General features: G+C 34.5%; 2 protein-coding genes across 4 annotated transcripts in view; both read left to right on the top strand.

Annotated features, from left to right (window-relative positions):
* Window positions 1–23769, top strand: part of LOC140434935 (uncharacterized) — an 810654-nt gene that overhangs the window by 356665 nt on the left and 430220 nt on the right. For all 3 annotated transcript variants that reach the window (XM_072523577.1, XM_072523574.1, XM_072523576.1), the window contains 2 exons: window positions 18486–18525; window positions 18719–18758. The gene's annotated coding sequence lies outside the window, so the exon portion shown is untranslated. The remainder of the gene's footprint in view (window positions 1–18485; window positions 18526–18718; window positions 18759–23769) is intronic.
* LOC140433934 (uncharacterized) lies at window positions 12314–13126 on the top strand. Its single transcript, XM_072521906.1, has one exon. The coding sequence runs from the start codon at window positions 12314–12316 to the stop codon at window positions 13124–13126; it is 813 nt and encodes a 270-aa protein (XP_072378007.1).

Here is a 23769-nt window from a genome sequence, read left to right as displayed (position 1 = left end):
GAGTATATAATCTTTTAGACAATGAAATAGCAAGCAAGTTACTTCATTTTGACCACGTTAAGCCATTCATTCATGATAGGTATACATATGGACATCATTGCCTCCGATTTCGTGTACACCAAATACATAGTACTAAAGAAAACTAGTGCTGTAGAAAACTTTATTTGTGGTTAAATTGGGTAGCGAAAGATTTTGCATAAAGTAAAAGGCTATTGCAGATACATTATTGCTATGCTGACATTTATGTTAAATTTTTCGTTTTATGTCATAAAATGTCTTTGCTTTAGCATGATAAGGGGTTTCTTACTTAAAGCAGTTCCTTTTCTGTTGATTCATCGATATTCGGTAGTTTGAGTTGGGTTTCAGTTTTATCACATAATGTACAAGTGTTACATCTGGGGTAAGAAAAATTATGTTAAATCGGGTTTAAAATTTGTTATAATAAACAAAGTAGGAAACCTTGGACTATGGATGAAGTGAAGTTCTTTAAAGGCTCTGTATAGTGATGTAACGAATGACAGTTTTTGAACATTCGCGAATGCGAATATATGCCACCGACATTCGCGAATACGAATGCGAATATTCAGTTTTTTTTTTAATTTGACAATTTTAATTGTTTCCGGCACTGCCGGCAGTCTCATTTGCATGAGGTGTGTGGTTAGATAAGTTCAGATAAATTTAGTAATTCAGCAATTTTTCAGAACATGTACTGTATTACATTACAGTGTAGTGTACATTATAATATGTATCTAGTTCCGAAAATTGCTGAATTAATAAATTTTTCTGAACTTATCTAACTGAAGTCGAACTGTTTATGTTTGTTTGTTTAAACTCTTTACATAAAAACACATAGACTATTTTTAATTTGTAGTTTAATAATTCTTACACTTTTTCAAGATGATAGTCTAAAATTAAAAACTTTTGGATAATAAAAGTTTCAGAGAATAATTTGTTTTTGTTTGTTTACACTGCATCATTTATTTTTTGTTTTCTAATTTTATAGTTTTCTAAGCTTGTACGTTTTCTTAATAAAAAAACTGAGAAGTGAATGGATTTTTATTTTATTAACCTAATCTTCAAATTATTTTTTTTCTTATATATTTATATTCGCAAAACATTCGCACAAATTTCGCGAATGCGAATGCGAATATGCAAAAATATGCGAATATTCGTTACATCACTACCTGTACATATTTTTACATTTAACTCTGATGGTAGATAAATTTTCTTTTTGTTCAGTCTCCGTGTATAATAACTTTGGCGGCCTTTGATTGAAGAAATATGAGCTATTATGTTTTCTATATCAGCAGGGTGTGTCTTATTAGGTCTATTTGTATGCTTGCCCCAGGCATCTTTTGGAGAACATCGACTCATTGCTAAACTATTTCCAATTCGAGGGATTTGCGTATCTTTTTCCGGTAGTCCAATTTTATACATAAAAGAAGCTACATATGGTGGACCTTGTTGATGTCGAGCTTTGTTTGTATCTTCATTTCCACTGTCACTAGTAGTACTGTGGTTAGGTAAAGCAGCTTGTGAAATACTACTGCGTCGTCTCTGGACAGGAGTAACGCTAATGAGGCTTGATAAATATGAATCCTGCTCATCTTTGTTCTTCATATTATGAAACATATTCTGTAAGTCAGAACGTTGTCCCTTGAGCAACTCCATGTACTTTAGCCTGCTTTATGGTTTCCCTTCAATGAACTTTCCTTTTGCGTTTTCGTGTTTGATCTGTAATTCGAATTTCACAAATTAGATCATCATCTATAATATTAGAGGTATTGTGTTGAACAGTTTTTCTTGCTGAACTATTTTTCTAATACAAAAGAAACAAACATCGCCTGTTATTAACAAAGAACGCACACAACCCATAAATTTATAGACAAGATCATTTACGCTTAGCGATGACCATTGACTAAGATGGAACAAGTGTTGCGTTTCAATAAACCTCATGGACATTTGTTGTTTTTCTAATATTATCCGAATTTTCTATGTAGTTTACCTCTGACATCTAGCATTTCTACACAACTGAATGTGTGAGATAGTAAAGAAACTACTATTCTATGCGAACAACATAAAGTCAAATTTGCAAAAAATGGACATGTGTTGTTTTTCAAATAAACGTTTCAATTTCAATCTATAAAAAAAACAAAAAAATATCAATTAAGTTACTTATCTATATTCATCATCATCATCCAGCCTTCTGCGTCCAGTTAAATATATACCTTTCCTAATTTATTCCAGTTCTGTTGGTCTTGAGTTTCTGCAGCCGATGCTATACGCTCGATGACATCTGTGACACCTATTCTTCTTCTTATTTCTTCGTTTCTAACTCTGTTTCTGAGAGTCAGTCCATACAGCGAGCGTTCCACTCGTCTTTGGGCTACTCTCAGTTTGATTGCTGTAGCCTGCGCGAGCAAAATTACGTGTTAACGAACAGCTGTCAGAAGAAATCAAAATAAGATGTGGAGTCAGCTGGAATAAAGGTAAATGGAGTTACCATTAACAATATTAGATATGCGGACGACACTGTGATCTTAGCCGAAAATATTGAAGATCTTTAGAGACTGGTGACCAGAATAGCGGAGTATGAAAAAGAGTATGGTCTAACAATGAATGTGAAGAATACGAAATTTATGAGAATATCGAAAACTCAAAGAAATAACGAGAATCTTCTAATAAACGGAACCAACTTCGAACAAGTGGACAAATATGCATATCTGGGAACAATGATTAACTCCACAAATGATTACATTCAGGAGATCAAAATCAGAATAGAAAAGGCTAGAGCAAATTTCAACAAAATGAGAAGAGTGCTATGTACAAGGGATTTAAAATTGGAACTAAGAGTTAGGTTGACGAGGCGCTATGTTTTTTCGACTTTATTTTATGGAATGGAATATTGGACCTTGAATGCGACATCAATGAAAAAACTGGAATCATTCGAGCTGTAGGTGTATAGAAGAATTCTGAAAATATCGTGGACAGAACACGTCACAAACAAAGAGGTTCTAAGAAGGATGAATAAAGAAATAGAAATTTTAAATATAATTAAAACAAGAAAATTGGAATATTTCGGACATATTACCCGTGTAGAGAAATACACCTTGCTCCAACTGATTATGCAGGGTAAGATCCAAGGAAAGAGAAGCATAGAAAGGCGTAGAATGTCATGGCTGCGCAACCTGACAGAGTGGTACGGATGTACATCAAATGAACTTTTCAGAGCAGCCGTCTCAAAAGTCCGAATAGCTATGATGATTGCCGACCTCCGCCGCGGAGATGGCACTTGAAGAAGAAGAAGCCTGTGCTAAGGAAAGTGTTTCGGCGCCGTAAGTCATGACTGGAAGCACACATTGGTCGAACGTCTTCTTTTTCAAACAATTTGGCATGTTGTTCTTGACGGTGTGTGGTAGAGCTCCATATGCGATTAGTTTTAAGTACCGATAATCTATGCAACTTTCCTTTAACGCTCTCAATACGCTGTTAATTTCTATCATATCGAATGCTTTGCAAAAGTCTACGAAAAAGCCAGGACCAATGGTCGGTTGTATTCGATGGATTTTTCTATAATCCCTTTTATGCAGTGGAGGTGGTCGTTGGTGCCAAAGTTTTTCCTAAAACCTGCCTGTTCTCTAGGTTGGTAAAAATCTAATTTTGTTTCCGGTCTACTTCTTATTATTCTTGCGAATATGTAACTTGTAGAAGTGGTTTAACAGTCTTATGGGTAGGTAATTCTCGAGGTCTTTTGGATCGTTCGTTTTGTGTAATTAAATGGTAAGTGCACTGTGCCATCTTGTAGTCTTTCACTTTGGTGCAGACTTAATTTGAACAATTTCATTATATTCTCCACAAGTCTGTCTACTCCAATCTTCACGGATTCTATAACGATGTTATCTTCTCCCGGCGCTTTATTTCCTTTCATTTTTTTCACTGTGCTCCTTATTTCGTCTGTTAATATATTATTAGGCATCAATTCCGATTCTTGGTTGACTAATTTTTTCCTGAGTTTTCTAATTTTTCTGTTAGTTGCTCATCATGGTTTTGTTGACTTCTGTATAATTCTGTATAGAAATCTTCTATTAATTCTAATTCTACCCTTAGTAATTCATATCTGTTGGTGATGATATTTCCATCTTTATTCTTTAATATTGTGCTTTAATATATAGTATATTTCGATTGGCATTGGCAAGTTGTTAAGCCGATAAAGATTGTAATATGTGCTTTTTTCGGCGAAACATCTGATAATCTCGTTCTAATTATGTTTTAATTTAGAACAACCCATGTGAGTACAGACGTATACAAAACAAAAATCAAAAAATTATTGTTCCTTCTATTGTTACGAACTCCACCTCTGAATTCAAACATATATATATATATAATCTAAAAGCTTAAATTTTTAACACGCTTGTTTCAAAAGAACAGGTATGAAAAGAGAAAAACTTTATAAAAACTCTCCACATACAACCCTTAGCACTTTCACCGCTACGTTTACAAAGTTCCCTATTCCCTTTAAGCGATATTTTCCATAAATAAATATTGAAAGTTTGCTTGTTGAACGGTGGCCTTTTCACCTAAGGCAGTTGTAATTTTGATTGAGAAAAGTTGTTATGCCCAAAAAACCTACATTCTACCTATTTTGGAGATTTTTAATCCTAAATTTATTACTTTTTATATATTTTTATAAATTTTTTGGTGTATTCTTGTAATTTTTTTGTGAACCATAGTATAACTTATATATTATGTCTATACGGGGTGATTCTTTGGTAATTTTAATTAAACTTAAAATTAAAGAGAAACTTGACATAATTAATGTCTGAAAATTTAGGATTTGGGTTTTTGGATGTGCCCAATTATTCTAAAATATTTAAAGCCCTGTACTACTTCCAGGTATCCGGTTTCCGGAAGTTGACTAAAACTTCCTTCTTTAAAATATTATGCCCTATATACTATTACGGATTTTGATTTTACAACTCCTAAGAATTATTAACTTGATGTAAGATTATGTTTAATCTCTGATTATTATGATAAACAGTGTCCGAGATATATATACAGGGTGGTCCTTAAGTAATTGTACAAACGAAAACCGTAAATTCTACACTTTAAAATATTACAATTTAAGCCAAATTGCTTTAATAAAATGTTGATATTAAGAAAGATACAGGGTGTTAAAGTGCAAATTTAAAATTCTATTTTTCGCTATAACTTTCATGTTTGTAAAGATTTATGCATAAAAATTTACAACTGGGTACTTTTAAATATGAGAAATTATAATTTGATGCACACTTTGATATAGCTGATAGAGGGCGCCACATATGCGACATATGTGGCATAAATTTGCACTTAACTTTTTTGCTCTTTGAGTTACCTGTATTTGTGACAAAAAAATATTAAAGATACATTATTTTAACAAAAAAAGGTATATTTCTTAATAACTTCAAAACTTAACAGTTTTCGTGATAATCGCATTTTACAAATCAGCTGCATAATTCTGATTTAAGGCAATTATTCCAGGCAACGAAGGGAAAATAGAAAAAAACATTAATAAATCTAAATTTTGGTATAAAATACCTTTAACTAAAGTTAATAGTTAACGAAATATTAAATAAAATAAATATACAGGGTGTTTCAAAAAAAAGGTAACCCCGTCTCTAGTGTTTTTAGGTTCATAATTTTCAAATCAAAATATTCCGAAAACGGTACACAGTATCGAGTTTTACCAAGAGTACCTTTTTCGTCTAAAATTGAATGATGTTTAAGTTTACTTAAAATTTTGATTAATAATTATACTCTTAAAAAAGTTATATTGACTAATACTTAGTGAGATCCGTGTAACTAGCGCCCTCTATGAGAATCAGATATAAAAACAAATTCATGGGATGTATCAGCTTCCAAAACATATTCGTATAAAATTTCATTACAATGTTGCCAGTAGTTTCGGCAAAATCGTAAAAAATGCGTAAAATTTTGTTTTCTTCAACGCCCTGTATCTTGAAAACGGATGGCGTTACAAAAATTTTTTACTAAGCAAACCCCAATTACTTTTCAGTTTTTTACCTACCCTAGAGACGGGGTTACCTTTTTTTGAAACACCCTGTATAAGCAGGATAATTAATAATATGATTTGACAAAAACAGAATAATAGGATTTTACATCAAACATTTTACATTTTATGTTAAATTAAAGTCATAATCAAAACATTTTGTTTACAAACCAAATTAAGAAATAGTTAAACTAAATAACATAACTTTTTGCCAAAGTAAGTGTTCGATATGTCCACCATTTCCTGTAATTCATTTGTCAATATATTCCATAAAAGATCGTCTCATATTAAATAGCATCATTGGTTCTAAAGAAACTGCTGCAGTATTTATTTCTTCCCATAGTTGGTTGCAAATGTTTATATGATTCTTATAGACACGTTGTTTTAATACGCCCAATACACCAAAATCAAGCGGATTAAATTCTGGGCTACGTGGTGGCTATACTGTATAATGGATGAATATATTCTTTTGGATACATATCCAAACCTTATGGTATATTATGGAACTACATCTTATTTGTCGCAGAGGTTAAATAATGTATTAAACTGTGATGTATCTGATTCATTGGTTACTTATATAAACACGGAATAACCTATCGATGACATTACTTATTTATATGATTACATTACAGCTTACGAGTAACTATAATTACATCTCGAACAAATGATCTATTATGATTAACCAACGAACTAATATTATGCTGAACTAAATTACCTGTGTGTTTACTATATTTATAACAATATCGGTTATTAGGCCAACGATGATGTTTTTGTAAAAATGCTGAGTCTTTAAGGTTAGATTGGTAGCAAAAGTATTATGAAACAAGACACATATGTGTTATTTAATACCTGGGCTTTAGTTTCTAATTGTCCTAATAAAAATGGGTAAACAATTTACGTAATGAATAATAAGTATACTTTTAAGATTTTTTATAAATTAAATAATTATATCAATATCTCACCACATTGCCAAGGAATATGACTGCCACGATCAATCCAACGTTCTGAACAGTTATATTTAAGTATGTTCTCACTGCCTTCTCCCTAGAATGTGGTGGCGTACCATCTTACATAAACCACATATTTTGGGATTTCAGCATTGTACAATAGGGAAAAAGTAATACAACGCCAGTAGGTATAGAAACTTAAGAAGTGATAGAAAAGGAAAATTGTAAACATGATGGCGGCCAACGTCTGAATACGGACACGGGACCTAAAGAAGAATATGAAGAAAATTTTCTTCAATAAGACATTTAGCAGCCATAACAAAAATTTTGTAATGTTACATTATCATCTTTGAGTTGTTGTAATAATAATAAACTGTGAATTATGCTTATCTACAGGTATTCAGTGCTTTACTGCACAAATATTACAACTAAGAATTATTATGCAGCTGACTTATAAAATGCGAATATCTCGAAAACGGTTAAATTTTGAGGTTACTAACAAGTATACCTTTTCCTTGTAAAAATAATGTATCTTTACTATTTTTTAACACAAATAGAGCTAACTTAAAGATCAAAAAAGTTAAGCGCAAATCTATGACACACATGTGGCATATGTGGCGCCGTCTATCAGCTACATTACAGTTTGTATAAAATTATAATTTATCCTGCTTTAAAGCATCCAGTTATAAATTTTTGTGAACAAATATTAAAACCATGAAAAAGGAAATGAGAAGGGATGGGAATACCAATCCGGGACAACTTCTTGTACACATTAAGCTTTGCAGATGACCAAGTGGTAACGGCTCAAGATGAAGAAGATCTGTGCAATATGTTCCGAAAATTAGAAAAGGAATACACAAAAACTGGACTGGAAATAAATCTAGAAAAGACCGAATATTTAACAACAGAGCAAGAACCAGTGAGAAACTTGGAAATGGACGATAATAGGGAAATTAACGGCACTGACAAATTCAAATATTTAGGATTCGTACTTTCAAAAAGTGGAACCACCGAGCAAGAGATAATCAGCAGATTAGTACAGACAAGAACATGTATTAAACAAATGAACGGGGTACTGTGGGATAGACAGACTACCAGAAATACAAAGAAGAGAATTTATAACACCTTGGTACGCAGTATAATGACCTATGGAGCAGAAAATTGGGTAATAAATAAACGAAACAGGTCCAAAATCACAGCAACTGAAATGGAGTTTATGAGAAGAAGCTGCAGAGTGACAAAAATGGATCGCATCAGAAATGAGGAGACAAAACGAAGAATGGCAGTAGAACAAGACATACTCAGCTACATCGAACAAAAACGTTTAATTTGGTATTGGCATGTGAGAAGAACAGATAATACAAGGTGGATAGCAAAGATTTCGAATTGAAGCCCAATAGGAAGGAGGAAAAGAGGTAGACCCCGAAGATCATGGAGGGATGAAGTGGACGAGGCCATGGAAAGACGAGACCTTAGAGATGGAGAATGGCAGAACAGAAAGGACTGGAGACGTTGGCTGAAAGAAGGAAGGCAGCGACAGCTGTAAAAATCCTTATATAGATAGATAGATTGTGTTTTGGCATCCCTGGTATATCCAGAGAATTTAAAAGTTCTGTTGAGTAATTTACGGCTTCGTCTTCATTAACAATACTGCCGATTAATTTAAAAGATATCAGATCACCTGGTAACAACTGTTGATTATTATTATCCAGATTTAGCCATAGGGCTCACACTCCCTCTTAGGGGAAAATTCACTCATTCCAGATACGGTGTCAAAAGGAATGAGCTCTGGTGGGACTCTTTCCGTGTTATCGAGCCCTAGGTTACTTGCTATGCTGGAGTATCTCCCAAAACACACATCTGGACGTCGTAAGTACAGCTTTCTGCATGGCCTTATAGAGATGCTAATTTAGACTCAGTTGTTTTATTTTCTCTAGAAGGTTTTTGGGAATAACACCAGTGGTAGATAGAATAATAGGTACTGTCTTAGTACTTTCCATTCTCCATTGTCTCCTAATTTGTATTTCTAGATCTCTGTACTTGGCGATCTTTTCATTGTATTTAAAACGCAAATTATTGGTGCTAGGTATCGCCACATCAATAAGTGTTGTTTGCCTAGTAAGTTTATTAACTAGTATGAGATCCGGTCTATTATGTGCCACTGGTTGATCTGTGAGCACAGTGCGGTCCCAGTATAGCTTGTACTTGTCATTTTCAAGCATTCTGTCAGGGACGTATTAATAATAAGGAAGATGGTTTTTTTGGAAAAGTCCCAGTTTTTCAGCTAGTTCTTGGTGGATAATCTTTCTTACTAAGTCATGGCGTTCTTTATAATCAGTTCCGACAAACGCCTAACAGCCCCCGGTAAGATGTTGGATGGTTTCTTGGGCTTGTCATCCATATCGGCATTTGCCATTTTGACTTGAGGATCTTTAACAATATATTTCAGGTAACTTTTAGTTAGAATAACTTGATCCTGAATGGCAAGTAGAATGCCCTCAGTCTCGGGAAACATCTTTCCTGATGTCAACCAATAGATCGACGCTGTATTGTCGACATATTCTTGTGCTGCTCTCATTGAGATGTCGCCGATGCAGAGGTTTACTCATCCAGGTGCGCAATTTCTTACTTAGTCAAGTGGTTTATGCTCATTTCTTGTTCCCTCAGTTTAAGCGGCGTTGTATCATCTACTGCGCAAATTGCTCGACGTAAGGAGGATGTTTCAGACTGCACCTGAAAATAAGTTCGTTATCTTATCGTTGTATAATATTTTAAATTAATAAACAATAGTATTTGCAATTATATCTCACGGCAAATGTCAAGAAAATCTCCAATCATAAATCACAACAGGTTAAACCGCGGTGGCTTATACTTTTTAAATATGTGATTCCAAAAATATAATGAGTACAGGTCTAGTGAACCCATTTACTTGACCTGTACAAGCTGGTACAAGGTTGCAGAACTCTGGAATGGGTACCATTAATTAATGGAAGGTTTACAATTCGTGGATTGACTGTAGTACGACTGGTTTGTAATATACATTACAACTGTATTGCCTTTGGTATTCAGTATAATATACTTTAACATTTTCCAGGCCTGTCTTGATCTTTAATGCCTAACGATTTTTTAATATTTTTATATAGTTGTTCTCAGTATACATTATCGTTTTCTTTCCCTTTACGATCAATTGCCTCATCTGCTACTTTGGGTAAACATATTAATTTTATATAAATAATTAACATAATAAAAAGATAGATAGAGCTCACGTTAGGTCAGTAGGTGTCAATAGTAAATGTCTTAGAAATGAAAAAAGCGTGATGATATTAAAACTTTCCGCTCATAATGTGTAAAACATAGAAATGTGGGATTAGTGTGAATATCATAATTAATAATTGGGTATTGTAGAAAAATGCGGCTACCAAGTATTTAATAGTTTTTTTCTCTGCTAATAATGCTAATGCTTTCGCCCATCAAGGATTCATTATCCTATAAAAGTGTTACTTATAAATCGTTTTTATGATCTATAAATTTTGCCAGTCATAGATTACGGCTAGATTATTGCAGGAAGCTAGTGTTCAGTTGAATTACGTTTTAAGCTGAATTACGGAGGGTTATTAACGGAGGTATCGACAATTTATGAAACGATATATTAGGATAGTGATTTATAGCTTGAATTAGCTCCAGTATGCAATGGGATTAAGAATAGCAGAAATTATAACGGTTTGGATTTAATAACAAAAATTTATTATAAAATTCTTGCAGAGGCATCGTTTAGAAGTAGACAGAAAATAGCATCTACACTGTAATAGCCCAAACAGAATAGAATTGGAGTTTTTACATTTATTGTTATTGACTGACGTAGGCCATAGGCTTCAGGTGATTAATTAACTCTATCTTCTTTTTATTATGTTAGTTATTTATTTAAAATTAATATGTTTACATAAAGCTACAGATGATCAATTTATGGTAAAGGGAAAGTAAACGATAACACGAACAAAAAAAATAGGTAGAAATATAAAGTACAGAATAATTTAATGTTCAGATTTGTAGGTTCAGTGATATCAACTGCAAAAAAGTGTATACCAAGAGGTTACCGCAAAGAGTATATCCCAGGCTGGAATAATGAATGCGAAGAACTCTACAATGACTATATAGAGAATGGTGACCCAGATGTAGGTAATGACCTATTGCAAACATTAAATGAAGCCCGGAGAGATAAATAGATAAAAACAACGGAGAAAATGGACTTTAAAAGATCGAGCAGACAATCTTGGAACCTACTTAGAAAGCTAGGGAGAAAACCCCACTTTTTGTCCCCCGACCAAATAGCTAGCAGAATAGTGACCCTATCTAGGGCTCCACGTTTCAAAGAACGTACAAAATATATAAAAAAGGAACTCAACAACTTACGTCAAACAGCTGGACATAGCCCAAGGTTCTCCCACGAATTCACCAACGAAGAAATATCATCAGCCCTCCGAGACATGAAAACTGGCAAGGCGCCTGGTTTTGATGGGATACATCCTGAGTTTCTACTACAATGCGGTCAAAGGACAAGAAAATGGTTGGCTGCATTCTATTTACTGATCCTTAGAACTGGAAACATACCAAAAGCTTTTAAAAAGAGCAAAATAATTGCTGTATTAAAACCCAGTAAATCCCACTATAAGTTGAAAGCTATAGCACTTCTCAGTTGCTGCTATAAACTGCTGGAACGACTTATTCTAAGCCGAATAGGCCCACAAATTCTTTAAAATAACCCACTCGAACAAGCTGGTTTCATACCTAATCGAAGCTGCGCAGATCAGGTCCTAAGTCTAACTACGCATATAGAAGCAGGCTTCCAAAAGCAACAAAAGACGGCTGTAGTCTTTGTGGATTCTGCAGCTGCCTACGACACAGTATGGAAGGAGGGACTCCTCTATAAACTAACCAAACTAATCTCATGCCAAATAATATTGCAACTAATAAACAACATGCTCTCTGATCGATACTTCCAGGTAATCCACGGTAATGACAAAGCAAACAGAGGAAATTAAATAATGGACTACCCCAAGGATCAGTCCTTGCTCCGATGCTTTTCAACTTATATATATCGGACCTACCTGACACTGATGGAAGAAAGTTTGGCTACGCTGACGACCTAGCAATAGCAGTACAACACAAACAGTTTGAAATTACTCAAAACGTACTGACAAACGACCTTAACAAACTATATGAATATTTCACAAAATGGCGCCTTATACCCAACTTAAATAAAACTAAGGTAAGCTGTTTTCACCTCAATAACAAACAGACAAATCAAAAATTAGAAGTCAAAATGAGAAATGTAGCACTACCCTACCAACCCTACCCAAAATATCTGGGGGTTACCTTGGACAGGACTCTCTCGTTTAAAAAACCTCTACAAATAAATGCACAAAAAATAAGTAGTAAAAATAACCTTATCCAGAATCTTTGTGGTACCAACTGGGGCGCATCTGTGGACACACTACGAACATCTATGCTAAGTTTGGTTTATTCTGTGGCAGAGTACTGTGCACCGGTCTGGCTAAATAGTCGTCATGTGAAAATAGTTGATACGCAGCTTAATATAGCAATAAGCATGATTAGCGGCTGCATCAAGACTACACTATATTGGCTTCCAATCCTTAGCCATATTCCTCCGCCTATTCTACGAAGACAAAAGGCCTTGATAACGGAGTATTCGAAAGTAAATAGCAACTTACAACTACCAATCCGTGAAGACATCCCGAGTTTAGCAGCAAACCGACTCCCATCCAGAAAACCACCCATAAGAACAGCCCAACAGTTAACAGCAGATGATTTCAATGTTATTTCCAGATGGCGCACGCTGTGGACTGAGGAAGCCCCACCTGAAGTATCCAACCTTATTGACCCAGTCCAAAAGCCTTTTGGCTTCGACCAGCCACGAAACATATGGAAGAGCTTAAACCGAATTAGAACGGGACATGCAGTATGCGCACACAATCTACATAAATGGGGAAAACAGCCTACCTCCAGCTGCGACTGTGGAGCTCCAGATCAAACCATCCAACACATAGTGGAGACATGTGAATTGAGGGCCCAAAAGACTTTTTCAAAACTACGCCTGCAAGCCTTGAATGGATAGCTCAACTTGACTTAAAGATATAACCCTATCTGTTTGTATTATCTTATATTTTATCTGTATTTTGTCTATGTTCGTTTTTATATAATCTTATGTTTGTATTTTTAAATTATGTACTTACGTTTTTTAAAATTATTACTGTATTTACTCCATGTATTGAGCCATTGAGCCTACGCTAAATAATAATGTTCAATAATATATACTGAGAACAACGATATCAAAATATTAAAAAATCGTTAGGCATTCAAGATCAAGGCAGGCCTGGAAAACCTTAAAGTATCTTATAGTGAATACCAAACGCAATACAGTTATTTATATTGCTAATTAGTCGTAATACAGTCAATCGGCGTATTGTACACCTTCCATTTATTAATGGTACCCACCAGAGTTCTAAAACCTTATACCATCTTGTACAGGTCAAGTAAATGGGCCCACTAGATCTGTAGCCCTCATATTTTTGTAATCACATGTTTAAAAAGAATGGGTCAACCGCGGTTTAACCTCTTGTGATTTATTATTGGAGTTGATTCCTGCTCGTTTTCCGCGATACTTCAGATCTATTAGCATATATCTATCTAATATGCATTTGGACATGTCCTTCAGCATTTAAAGAGAAGATTTTCTTTAGAGTGGGCAGCATTTAGAAGATTACAAAAGTCTTTAAATAAGTTTTATCAAATACTTTAAAGACAAAAACTTTCTATCAGTATGTATTGCTGATTCTGACATATGGAACTGAAACATTGAAACATTGACTTTTGACAACATAGTCCACAAACTTCAAATGGCTCAGAGAGCTATGTAATGGAATATACGCAAAATGCTTAACATTAAGCTCAGCAATCGAATATCTAATGAAGAAATAAGAAGACTTATCAAAAGTAACAAATGTAATCATAAAAATTGCCACGTTAAAACGGAACTGAGCAGGACACAGGAAAAACGGAAGACGAAGCAAATTGTTAAACGGCGACCAATGGCAAATGAGATAAGTAGACGCCAACCTCAAACCAGATGGACTTATGACATCAAGCGAAGGACTGGTTACGAATGGTTGTAAAAAACAACAAACAGAAATGAATGGGCATAGCTAAGGAAGGCTTACATGTGCTTGACCGTATATATTTTCCCAGTGGGAATTATATTGTGTTCTGTGCTTTTGCGAGACTCGAAAGGCTCAAAACAATGTGACTTTACTAGGCAATCGTAGTCCGCTACGATTGTCACACGAGCCCTTATTTCCGTTGAGATTATCGGTTTACGGAGAGATCAATCCTTACCAGTAGACCAAATCTCTAGACGTACGAACATGAATATTATAATATTATCGATCTTGCAACTCGGACTTACGTACCTGGCACGGTGGCTGCGATCTATTGAGATCCGGTTCCTTGGGATTCGTCTTGTCGGTTAAACAACACTCTTGATATAAATATATATATATATATATATATGTATATATATATATATAGATATATATATATATATATAAATATATATATATATATATATATATATATATATACAGTGTGTGTCAGCTAAATGGAATAAATTAGCTAATAAATAAATGAGGAAGTACTCGAAAAAACGGTTGAACACGTCGATTAGTATTAGTATTAGTAGTTGCGCATTTTTTTCCATAAAAACTTTTTATACGGGGTGTATCAGATAACGGTGGCCAATACCAACTTGCTTATTTTAAATAGAACACCCTGTATATTAATTAATTTTAAGATTCCTCAGATCATTTTAGACATTTTTTAAATAAAATGTCCTATACCTATCTTTGACTGTTTCGGAAATATTAAGTAAAATGCAAAAATTCACATTTAGAAAAAAATTATTTATTTGTCGAATGTCGCTACAACTTATTTAAAAACTTCTAAATAATACAAATTAAAATCTGTCCTCATAAGAAAAAGTCTAATAGCGTCAAATCGTGGATCGTGGTGGCCATTCCATCGATCCTCGCATCCCTATGCACCGACTTAAAAATATTTGGTTGAAGTGCTACCGGACATGGATTTGGTAGTGGGGTGGTGCTCCATCTGGTTGAAACCATATCATATTTGCTAGAACTTGTGGGTTTCCTGGACCAGGATACAAGTTGGCCAACGTTGGCACCACATTATTTTGGAGCAATGCTAAATAATATTGTCGCCATTCAAATTGCCATCTATGAAAAAGGGACCTATGATCTGATCTTCAATAATTCCTGCCCACACGTTAACCTTCTTAGGGGATTTAGTATTGCCTTCTCTCATCCAGTGAGGATTTTCTCTGGACCAATAGCGGCAATTTTGCCGATTAGCATGACCGTGGAGAGTAAAGTTGCACTAATCAGAAAATAAAACATGTTCTAATTGGATCACATTGCTGTCTAACATTGCCATCATTTTTTTGTTTACAAAAATACCTTCTCCAGTCAAAATCATCTTCCATGAGCTCCTGAATGTCCAAAGTATAATTTTATAGGAATGCATTTTGATTCCTTGTAATATTCGAATAACCGATGAATAGCTAATATCGAGTACTGAGGGTGCTTTTCGAACAGATGTATGTGGGTGTTCCTCAAACTCAAGCATAACAGCCAATTTGGTATCCTCACTTAGTGCATTGGCAGCTTCTTTTTTTACCTTCCCAACACGGCCCAGCTCGTGGAATTGCTTCCCTATTTTACTAATTCTCCCTTGAGGTATGTGCGGCAAATCAGGAAATGCTTCGTGAAATAAACGAGCTACTTCCATTTGCATCCGTGTCTTATCTCTATAGCCAATCATCTGTATAATGATAATTTTTCTGCCTTGCGGTTGAAATTTAAACGACTATAGCACTAACAACTACTTCTGTCATGGAACAATAAAAGATTTGTTTTTTTTTAACATATCAATAAAAAGGAATTCTTAAATAGTTTTCTTACTTTATCATTACTAAGACCTTAGTAAGCAAGAAGTATTAAGACAGTGGTAGCGACTTTCGACAAATAAATACTCCGATACTCAAAAAAAAAAAATTTCCGAAACTGTTAAAGATAGGTATAGGACATTGTATTAAACAAAAATAAGTAAGTTGGTATTGGCCACCGTTATCTGATACACCCCGTATAAAAAGTTCTTATGGAAAAAAATGCGCAACTTTAAATACTAATCGACGTATTTGACAGTTTTTTTTAATACTCCCTCATTTATTTATTGGCTAATTTATTCCATATTCCATTTGGCTGACACACAAATATATATATATATATATATATATATATATATATATATATATATATATATATATATATATATATATATATATATATATATATATATATATATATTATTATACGACGTTAGAGTATGCCATATCTTCAACTCTTTAGTTAGTTTTTTCAGCGTAAATTAATCAAATGTTAGTTTAAAATATTAACTTCTAATGTAAAGTATCTGAATAAATATAATATTTTAAATAAATAAGTAATGTACACCCTATAGAAAATTATCATTTACAAAAGATCGCAGTTGCGATACATGCCTGTAATAATTTATTGTGTCTGCAACTGAAATGTCATGCGAGTGTTTGAAAACAAATCGATTGTTAGCACAGATATTTATTTAGGTGTCCATCGTTGTTTGCATAACGTCAAGTTTGATGTAATTTAGGAATGTATGTAAATTGTGTGGGAGTAATTTTCATTTTCCATTTTCTTTTACTTTATTGAAGTTAATCTAACGGAAATAATAGTTTTGTGATAATTTATAAAAATATTTTCACAAATAAAAGAAATAAAATATTTGTAACGAGAAGACTACCAAAGAGAATTGAAATACTATTATAAAAATAATACCTTAATCAACCATGGGAGCTTATCGTCTATGCTTCGCCTAGCTCAGTCTCTTAAGTGTGAATTCGTCTTCTCTTAAACTATGAATTAAACAATGAACATTTAATCGGTAATCAATAAAACATTGAATTAACTAATCACATTTATTAAAAATAAAAAAATAATATTTAAGTAGGCAAAAACAACCCTGCCAATGCTTTATATTAAATACATTCGAACGATACTTATGGCATCATGGCATCGATGGACTGCTTGCTACTAAATATCTGTGGCCTCCCAATTAGCTGGTTAGGTCCTCCTGACAGCTGTAGTTATTCCATAAATTGTTTCATAAAATATTCAGTAAAATCTTCTAGAAATATCCAGTTATTCCATATTCCCCAATAGTGTTTCAATACAGCCAATAAAGCCAATAATACAGCCAATAAACTAGAATATTAAACATCCTGTATTAGAGAAACATCAAAGGGGGTTTAACCAACTCTATAGCAATGTCTACTAGCTTATTTGTGATTTCATATTAATATTAACTTGTATACTAGTCGAGCTAGAACTCCTGCAACAGCTGGTATAACGTTTAACCTATATAGCGTTTTCCGTACTTATAGTCCATCCCATTTTCTGAGTCTTGAGGGTATCAACTCTGTTACTAGATTCCTCATGTATTGACCCATAACCTGATAAAACCCTACAATCTCAGTAGTTTTCTAGACTGTTGCAGTATGCTGGAGTACGTTTAATGTGCTGACAAATCCACTGTTTTATGTTCAACAGATTGCATCTCAATAGATTACCGATTACACTTATGTTCACGCACTTAAGGATTCCATTGGCGGGGTTTGAAAGCAGTCAAAGCAGCTTGGAATGCACCATTATGTACAACGTGATCTTCTGGCTTGGAGCAGACGTGCCACACGCTTCTCTTATTGACAGGGATCTGTTGTACAGCAGACATGATTCAAATACAGTTAACTTAAGAACTTACCAGTCTTCACAGGCATTCAAGAGATCATGTCAACATGAAATGTATTGTTTACAAGGGATCCCCTACATGTAAAACTTGTAAGGAGTGCTAGGCTACTTCACATCGGTTCACGACCGTTAGGAAAAATGCCAGCATGAGGTTAGAGCTCCCCGTACTGGCACGAAGACTATCTAATTTTACGTAGACCCAATTCCCCCTAACTCCGTCTTCAGATGAAGATCTTGTCCACTGTGGAAGCTACTGATGCTAATTAATCAAAGTATTTCCAAATACTATTATTATCGGCTGGCACTATATAAATAGTAACACGGAGTAATAAATATATTTCGTGGTATGAGTTTCTCATATTTATTAAACTTTTACAAAATTAACGTTTTTATCATTTCTCTACCCTTGCCGAAGAACATATCGAATTTTTATTGTCGCAATTCAGTCATAAGCTAGTTCTTCGAATAGTAATTGTACAGTCTAAAAAGTTTACTGTTTTAAAGTCATATATATGACTACGAAGAAATACTTTTAATCACCCTTGGTTATTTTCTTTCCAGTCGAAACGTCAAGAAGAACCAGAGGTATCTACACATTAAGGTAAGCTGCAGTTTATACATTTTAAAAAGTGAAAAGACTGATATGTTTTTTGTACACACTTATGACAAATAAAAAAATGAAAAATATCCCATTGGTGTCCCAATGAGAGGTCCCATTTGTTGAGAAAATATGCAATCTTTCTTTATGACTACGAAGAAATACTTTTAATCACCCTTGGTTATTTTCTTTGCAGTCGAAACGTCAAGAAGAACCAGAGGTATCTACACATTAAGGTAAGCTGCAGTTTATACATTTTAAAAAGTGAAAAGACTGATATGTTTTTTGTACACACTTATGACAAATAAAAAAATGAAAAATATCCCATTGGTGTCCCAATGAGAGGTCCCATTTGTTGAGAAAATATGCAATTTTTCTTTTTTTATATAAAAGCTAAAAACTTCTTTGAACAAACACACAAAGAGGTTTTTGTAATTTTTTAACTTTTATTTTATTTTTAACTTATTTGTGCTTTTAAAACTTGACCATAGCTGTGAGGATGGCTTAGTAAGTTATAGATTTGTAGCTTAGTTTTATTATAGAAGTATAGCTTAGTTTTATTATAGATTTTAGGTTACTAATTGTTTTGCATTTATTTTATTACATTTTTAGAAATTAACCAAGTTCTACATAGAACTTAAGTTATGTGCTTTAATTTCAATTCTTGATCATAATTATGAAAATATTCAAAATTTGTATTTTGCATTTTTCACGTCTTTATATAGCTCTAACCAATTATAGTCAAAGCGCATTTGACAAATTTCATATACTTATGATTTATTGTTTGTATAAATGGGCACAGTAGTACCAAATTAGGTATTCAGGAAAACATCGTGCTTGTGATGTTCTTATTCCGTCAAAGCATTTCAAATAACTGTTACTAACAGAAACCCTTCAAAGTAGAAAATTCGAAGCTTGTTCAATTAAATTCCATCTTAGGTCCAGAAAAAAATTATTGGCATATTTACCACCACAATTAAGGCATACATCCCATTGTTTCACCAATCATATTGTACTTCTTCATTTGACTGAAAACAAGCAAGCAATTTAATTAAACCCAGCCGGTGAGACATGTTCACCCTTTAGAATTACGTTCGGGTGTAACAATTTATTGGAGCGAGTTGTATTAACTCGAGTAAAACAGGAGTCACTCCACCTCGCTCCAATGCTCCAGAGCATCCCTTTCCCCCCTAGAGCACTCTGATCCGCGATAGGGGCACAACTATCAGTCAAATGCTCTTCATATGGGAGTCCTGGGGAATAGAACTCCAACATGGTTTCCTAATCGACTTTAAATTCAGGATAGCGTGTGACTGAAAATGATTACTTTTTAATGCCTTTTTTAGTGGCCCAAAGATGTGAAAATGGCAAGGCGATAAATTGGGACTATAGGGTGGATGCTCTAATATCCTCCATTTTTTTCGTTGTAGATTTTTTGTGCAGACGAATGACACCACGCGAGACTTTCCGTCTTATTGCTTGATGGAGCTTGTTCAAACTTCTATTATACAGGTTTGCGTAGATATACATTTTAGTTTCTGTAAACTCTATGAACAAGGGTCCTTCATGGTCGAAAAAATATGTTAATATGACCTTGCGTGCAGAAGGTTGTGTTTTATACTTCTTTTTTGGTGAGAATTTGTGTGTTTCCATTGCAGCTATGGCAGCATACTTCTTCTTCTTCTAATAATACTGCAACCGTTTCTGGGGCTTGGCCTACTTAACAACGTTCTTTCATTCTGCTCTTTCGGATAATTTCCTTCACCACTGCCTGATGTTCATGGTTTTAAGATCTTCCTCTACATCGTTTATCTACCTTTTCCGGGACCTTAATCTTGGTCTATTTCCTTGGGGTTTTTATCTCTGAATTACTTTTACAGCTCGATTATCGGGTATTCTTTCTAAGTGGCAAAGCCAGTTTGGTGTTTGTCACTTTACAAATCTAACGATTTCTGCGCTTTGCATTAACTCATCCAGCTCATAGTTCATTTTTATTCTCCACGAACCATCGCTACAATGGGTTGGTCTAAATATATATAATATAATAACGGATTTATTACGGCTGTCGCCGCTTCTCCGCCCCCAATTTCCATCTTTTTCTGTCATATGCAGTTGCCTCTTCTAAGTCTCTTGCCGCCATTGCTTCATCAATATCGTTGCGCCAACTTCTCCGTGGTCGTCCTCTCTTTCTTCTTTCAGGAGGGATCCATTCCAGTACTCTCCTAGGCCATCTGTACTCTGGCATTCTTTTAACATGTCCGAACCAGATTAATTGTTTTCTTTCTATGTCATCATTGATATTTCTCTCCATTTTCATTTCGTTTCTTATTTGTTCGTTTCTAACTCTCTCCAGTTTTGATCTACCGCAGCTTCGTCTCAGATAATCCATTTCTGTCGTCATAAGTTTGTTTCTATTAGCTTTGGTGACGTCCCATACTTCCGAACCGTAAAGTGTAATACTTTGAACTATACTACCGTAAATGTGTTTTTTGGTTTCTCGTCGAATTGTTTTTTGCCAGAGAAGAGAGTTTAAGGCACGGGTCGCTGCTCTGCCCTTGTTTATTCTTTCCCTGATTTCATCTGCGCTATTTCCCTTCTTGTTGAAAATGACCCCCAAATATTTGCAGGATTGCACGCCTTTGATTTTGTCGTCTTCCAAGACTAGGTCACATATTTCATCTGTTCCCACTGAGAGATATTCACATTTTGTCATATTCATGTTTAGACCTGCCACCTCATATTCTTCTTGCAGTTTTCTTACCATATAGCTAAGATCGTAGCTGTCTTCGGCAATTACTACCTGGTCATCCGCAAAGAAAAGTGTATATAGCTTGTTTTCTTCCACCGTTATTCCCATGTTTCTACATTTTTTTACCCATTTCACTAAGGATCTGTCCAAATAGATTTTAAATAAGGTGGGTGACAGACAGCAGCCTTGTCGTAGTCCTTTTGTTGTTTGAAAAGGAGAGGTGATTTCTTGTCCCATTTTAATTCTCGCAAAATTTTGTTCGTAATATTTTTGAGTGGCGTTAATAAGAATTGGGTTTATTTTCAAGTTACCCATTTCTATCCATAGTTGGGAGATCGGTACACTGTCATATGCTTTTTCTAAATCTATTAAAGCTATATGAGTTTCTCTATTTCTCTGCACTCGTTTTTCCATTGCAATTTTTAATGTGAAGATATTATCCATAGTGGAGCGTCCGGCCCTAAATCCCGCTTGTTCTTCGGGTTGTTTGTCTTTGATATCATATCGGGTTGGTCTAAATACCTTTCTTAATATTTTGCACTGAAATATTCTCAATTGATTGTGATCAGCGGTTGAAAGGATCAACGTGTCACATCCATAGTCTAATTACTGTTTTGTAGATTTAAAAGCTTAGACTTTTGATTCTTGACTGACGTTGTTGCTGTCATTTACTATTGAGACTAGGTAGGAAACGGTGGAAGTATATTCGTAGGTATGGTTTTCTACTTCCAGATTCTCATGTCGATTCGACTTTGTGCACTCTCATTTATTTATTTTGTTTTGCTTTCATTTATATTTAGACCAAATGCAGAGGCCTCCAGTTTCAAATCTATAGTTTTTTTGGTTAATACCCTTCTATTGCGGCTTATTATGGCAATATCTTCGATGAACTTCTTATTACAATAAACGAGAAGTTACAATAGTCACGCCAGTTGTTCAAAGAGAAAAGGATAGATTTGATATTTTTGGGGATAATGTAGCCGTAAAATTAAGGGGGCTTCCCAATAGTCAAAGAATAATCGCAGAAAAACTACCAAATGACGTTCTATTTGAGGTCGAAAGTGATGTTTTATGCAGGAGATGGCGATTGCAGCCACCATCAAGCATTTCAAGTGTTACTAATAATTCTCGAATTCAAGATAATTATTTTGGCAGCACGGCGACAGGTACTACTTATGTACAATTAGAAGCTTATACCTAATGTCGGTCAAAATAATCCACTATATTCAGCATCTGAGCTTTTTCCCACTTTTAACGATAACAATAATAATTAGTAAGTTTAGTTGCGTTATATGTATTTTTTAACTACTTTTGTTTTTTTTTTGTATCAATAAAACATTTTTTTCTGTTAGCTTGTATGTACCCTTATACGCCCATGATATACACTATAGTATAATCGTTTTATTAGAATATAAAGAAGATTTATTACCGTTTTTACTTACTTTCAAATATTCCTCACGAAGAACTGAATAAATAGCACCACAAGTTTCAGGTATTATTTTGTCTAATGCTTGGGGGGAGATGATAGTAGAAAACTTTAAATCTTCATAGTTTCTTCCAGTCGCCAAAAATCTAAAAAATAAATTAATAGAATATTTTGTATAATTTTTTTTAAATACAATTAAAAAAAATTAAAAAGTGTTCTTAAAATGTACTTTTGTACATTTTAAGGTACTTTCGGTAACTTACCGTTGCCGAAAGTCTTTCATGTGGTGATATCGCAGGACGCATTATTGTGTCATTTTTTGTAATGAGAGGAGTTATCGCTGATAACAACTCCTCGTAACTAGTTTCATCCATGCGAAGGTAGTTTCTCCAATCGTCTGGATGTAATCGCAAATCAGCTATTAAATTGACATGACTCAGTGCATCCCTTTTTATAAGCCATTCTTTGCACCAAAACGTTATTTACGCTTAGTTATACACAAAGCAAGAGACGCTAAAATAATTGTTTGATTTGACATGGTCGAGAACCGAACAAATATTGCGGCGCAGTACGGTGTGTGGGCGCACCAGATATGCCAACAAATTGAACAACGCCGCTGTATGATTATGTCAAACGACACCGCTGCACCGTGAGTGGCCGGCTTTACATCTGTTCTAGAGTTCCATCGAAGGTACAAATGCCGAATCATCACGAAAAATACAGATAAAGACTTTAAGAACTTTGCTGATAAAGGTGTTAATTCGACATCTAAAGGCGGGTACACATTTGCGAGCAGAACTGTTCGCGAACCGTTTGTGAACGCTATATTCGTTAATGTGTACGGCAGAAAAAACCGCTTGCGTACTGTTTCATCGTGACTCGTCGCGAACCAAATTGTTGCGGTTTATTTCACGACTTCAAAGGAAGCTCGGCTTTCAGTTTGGACGGCGCTTACTAGACGCAGCGAACATTTTTATTGTGTCATCAAATCGACATTGTGTGAATGACGTGTTCCTTCCTAGAGAGACGTGAGAAAACAGTAAACTGATTATTGTCATGGACGTATAAATAA

This window comes from Diabrotica undecimpunctata, chromosome 2, assembly GCF_040954645.1.
Source record: "Diabrotica undecimpunctata isolate CICGRU chromosome 2, icDiaUnde3, whole genome shotgun sequence".
In the NCBI taxonomy this organism is placed as follows: Eukaryota; Metazoa; Arthropoda; class Insecta; order Coleoptera; family Chrysomelidae; genus Diabrotica; species Diabrotica undecimpunctata.
The sequence above is the reverse complement of the archived record's forward strand: the minus strand, read 5'-3'. Positions and strand labels throughout refer to the sequence as shown.

Bases quoted from the DNA above. Each gene is read 5' to 3' on its own strand.
- LOC140433934 (XM_072521906.1), top strand. From the start codon at position 12,314: ATGAGAAATGTAGCACTACCCTACCAACCCTACCCAAAATATCTGGGG.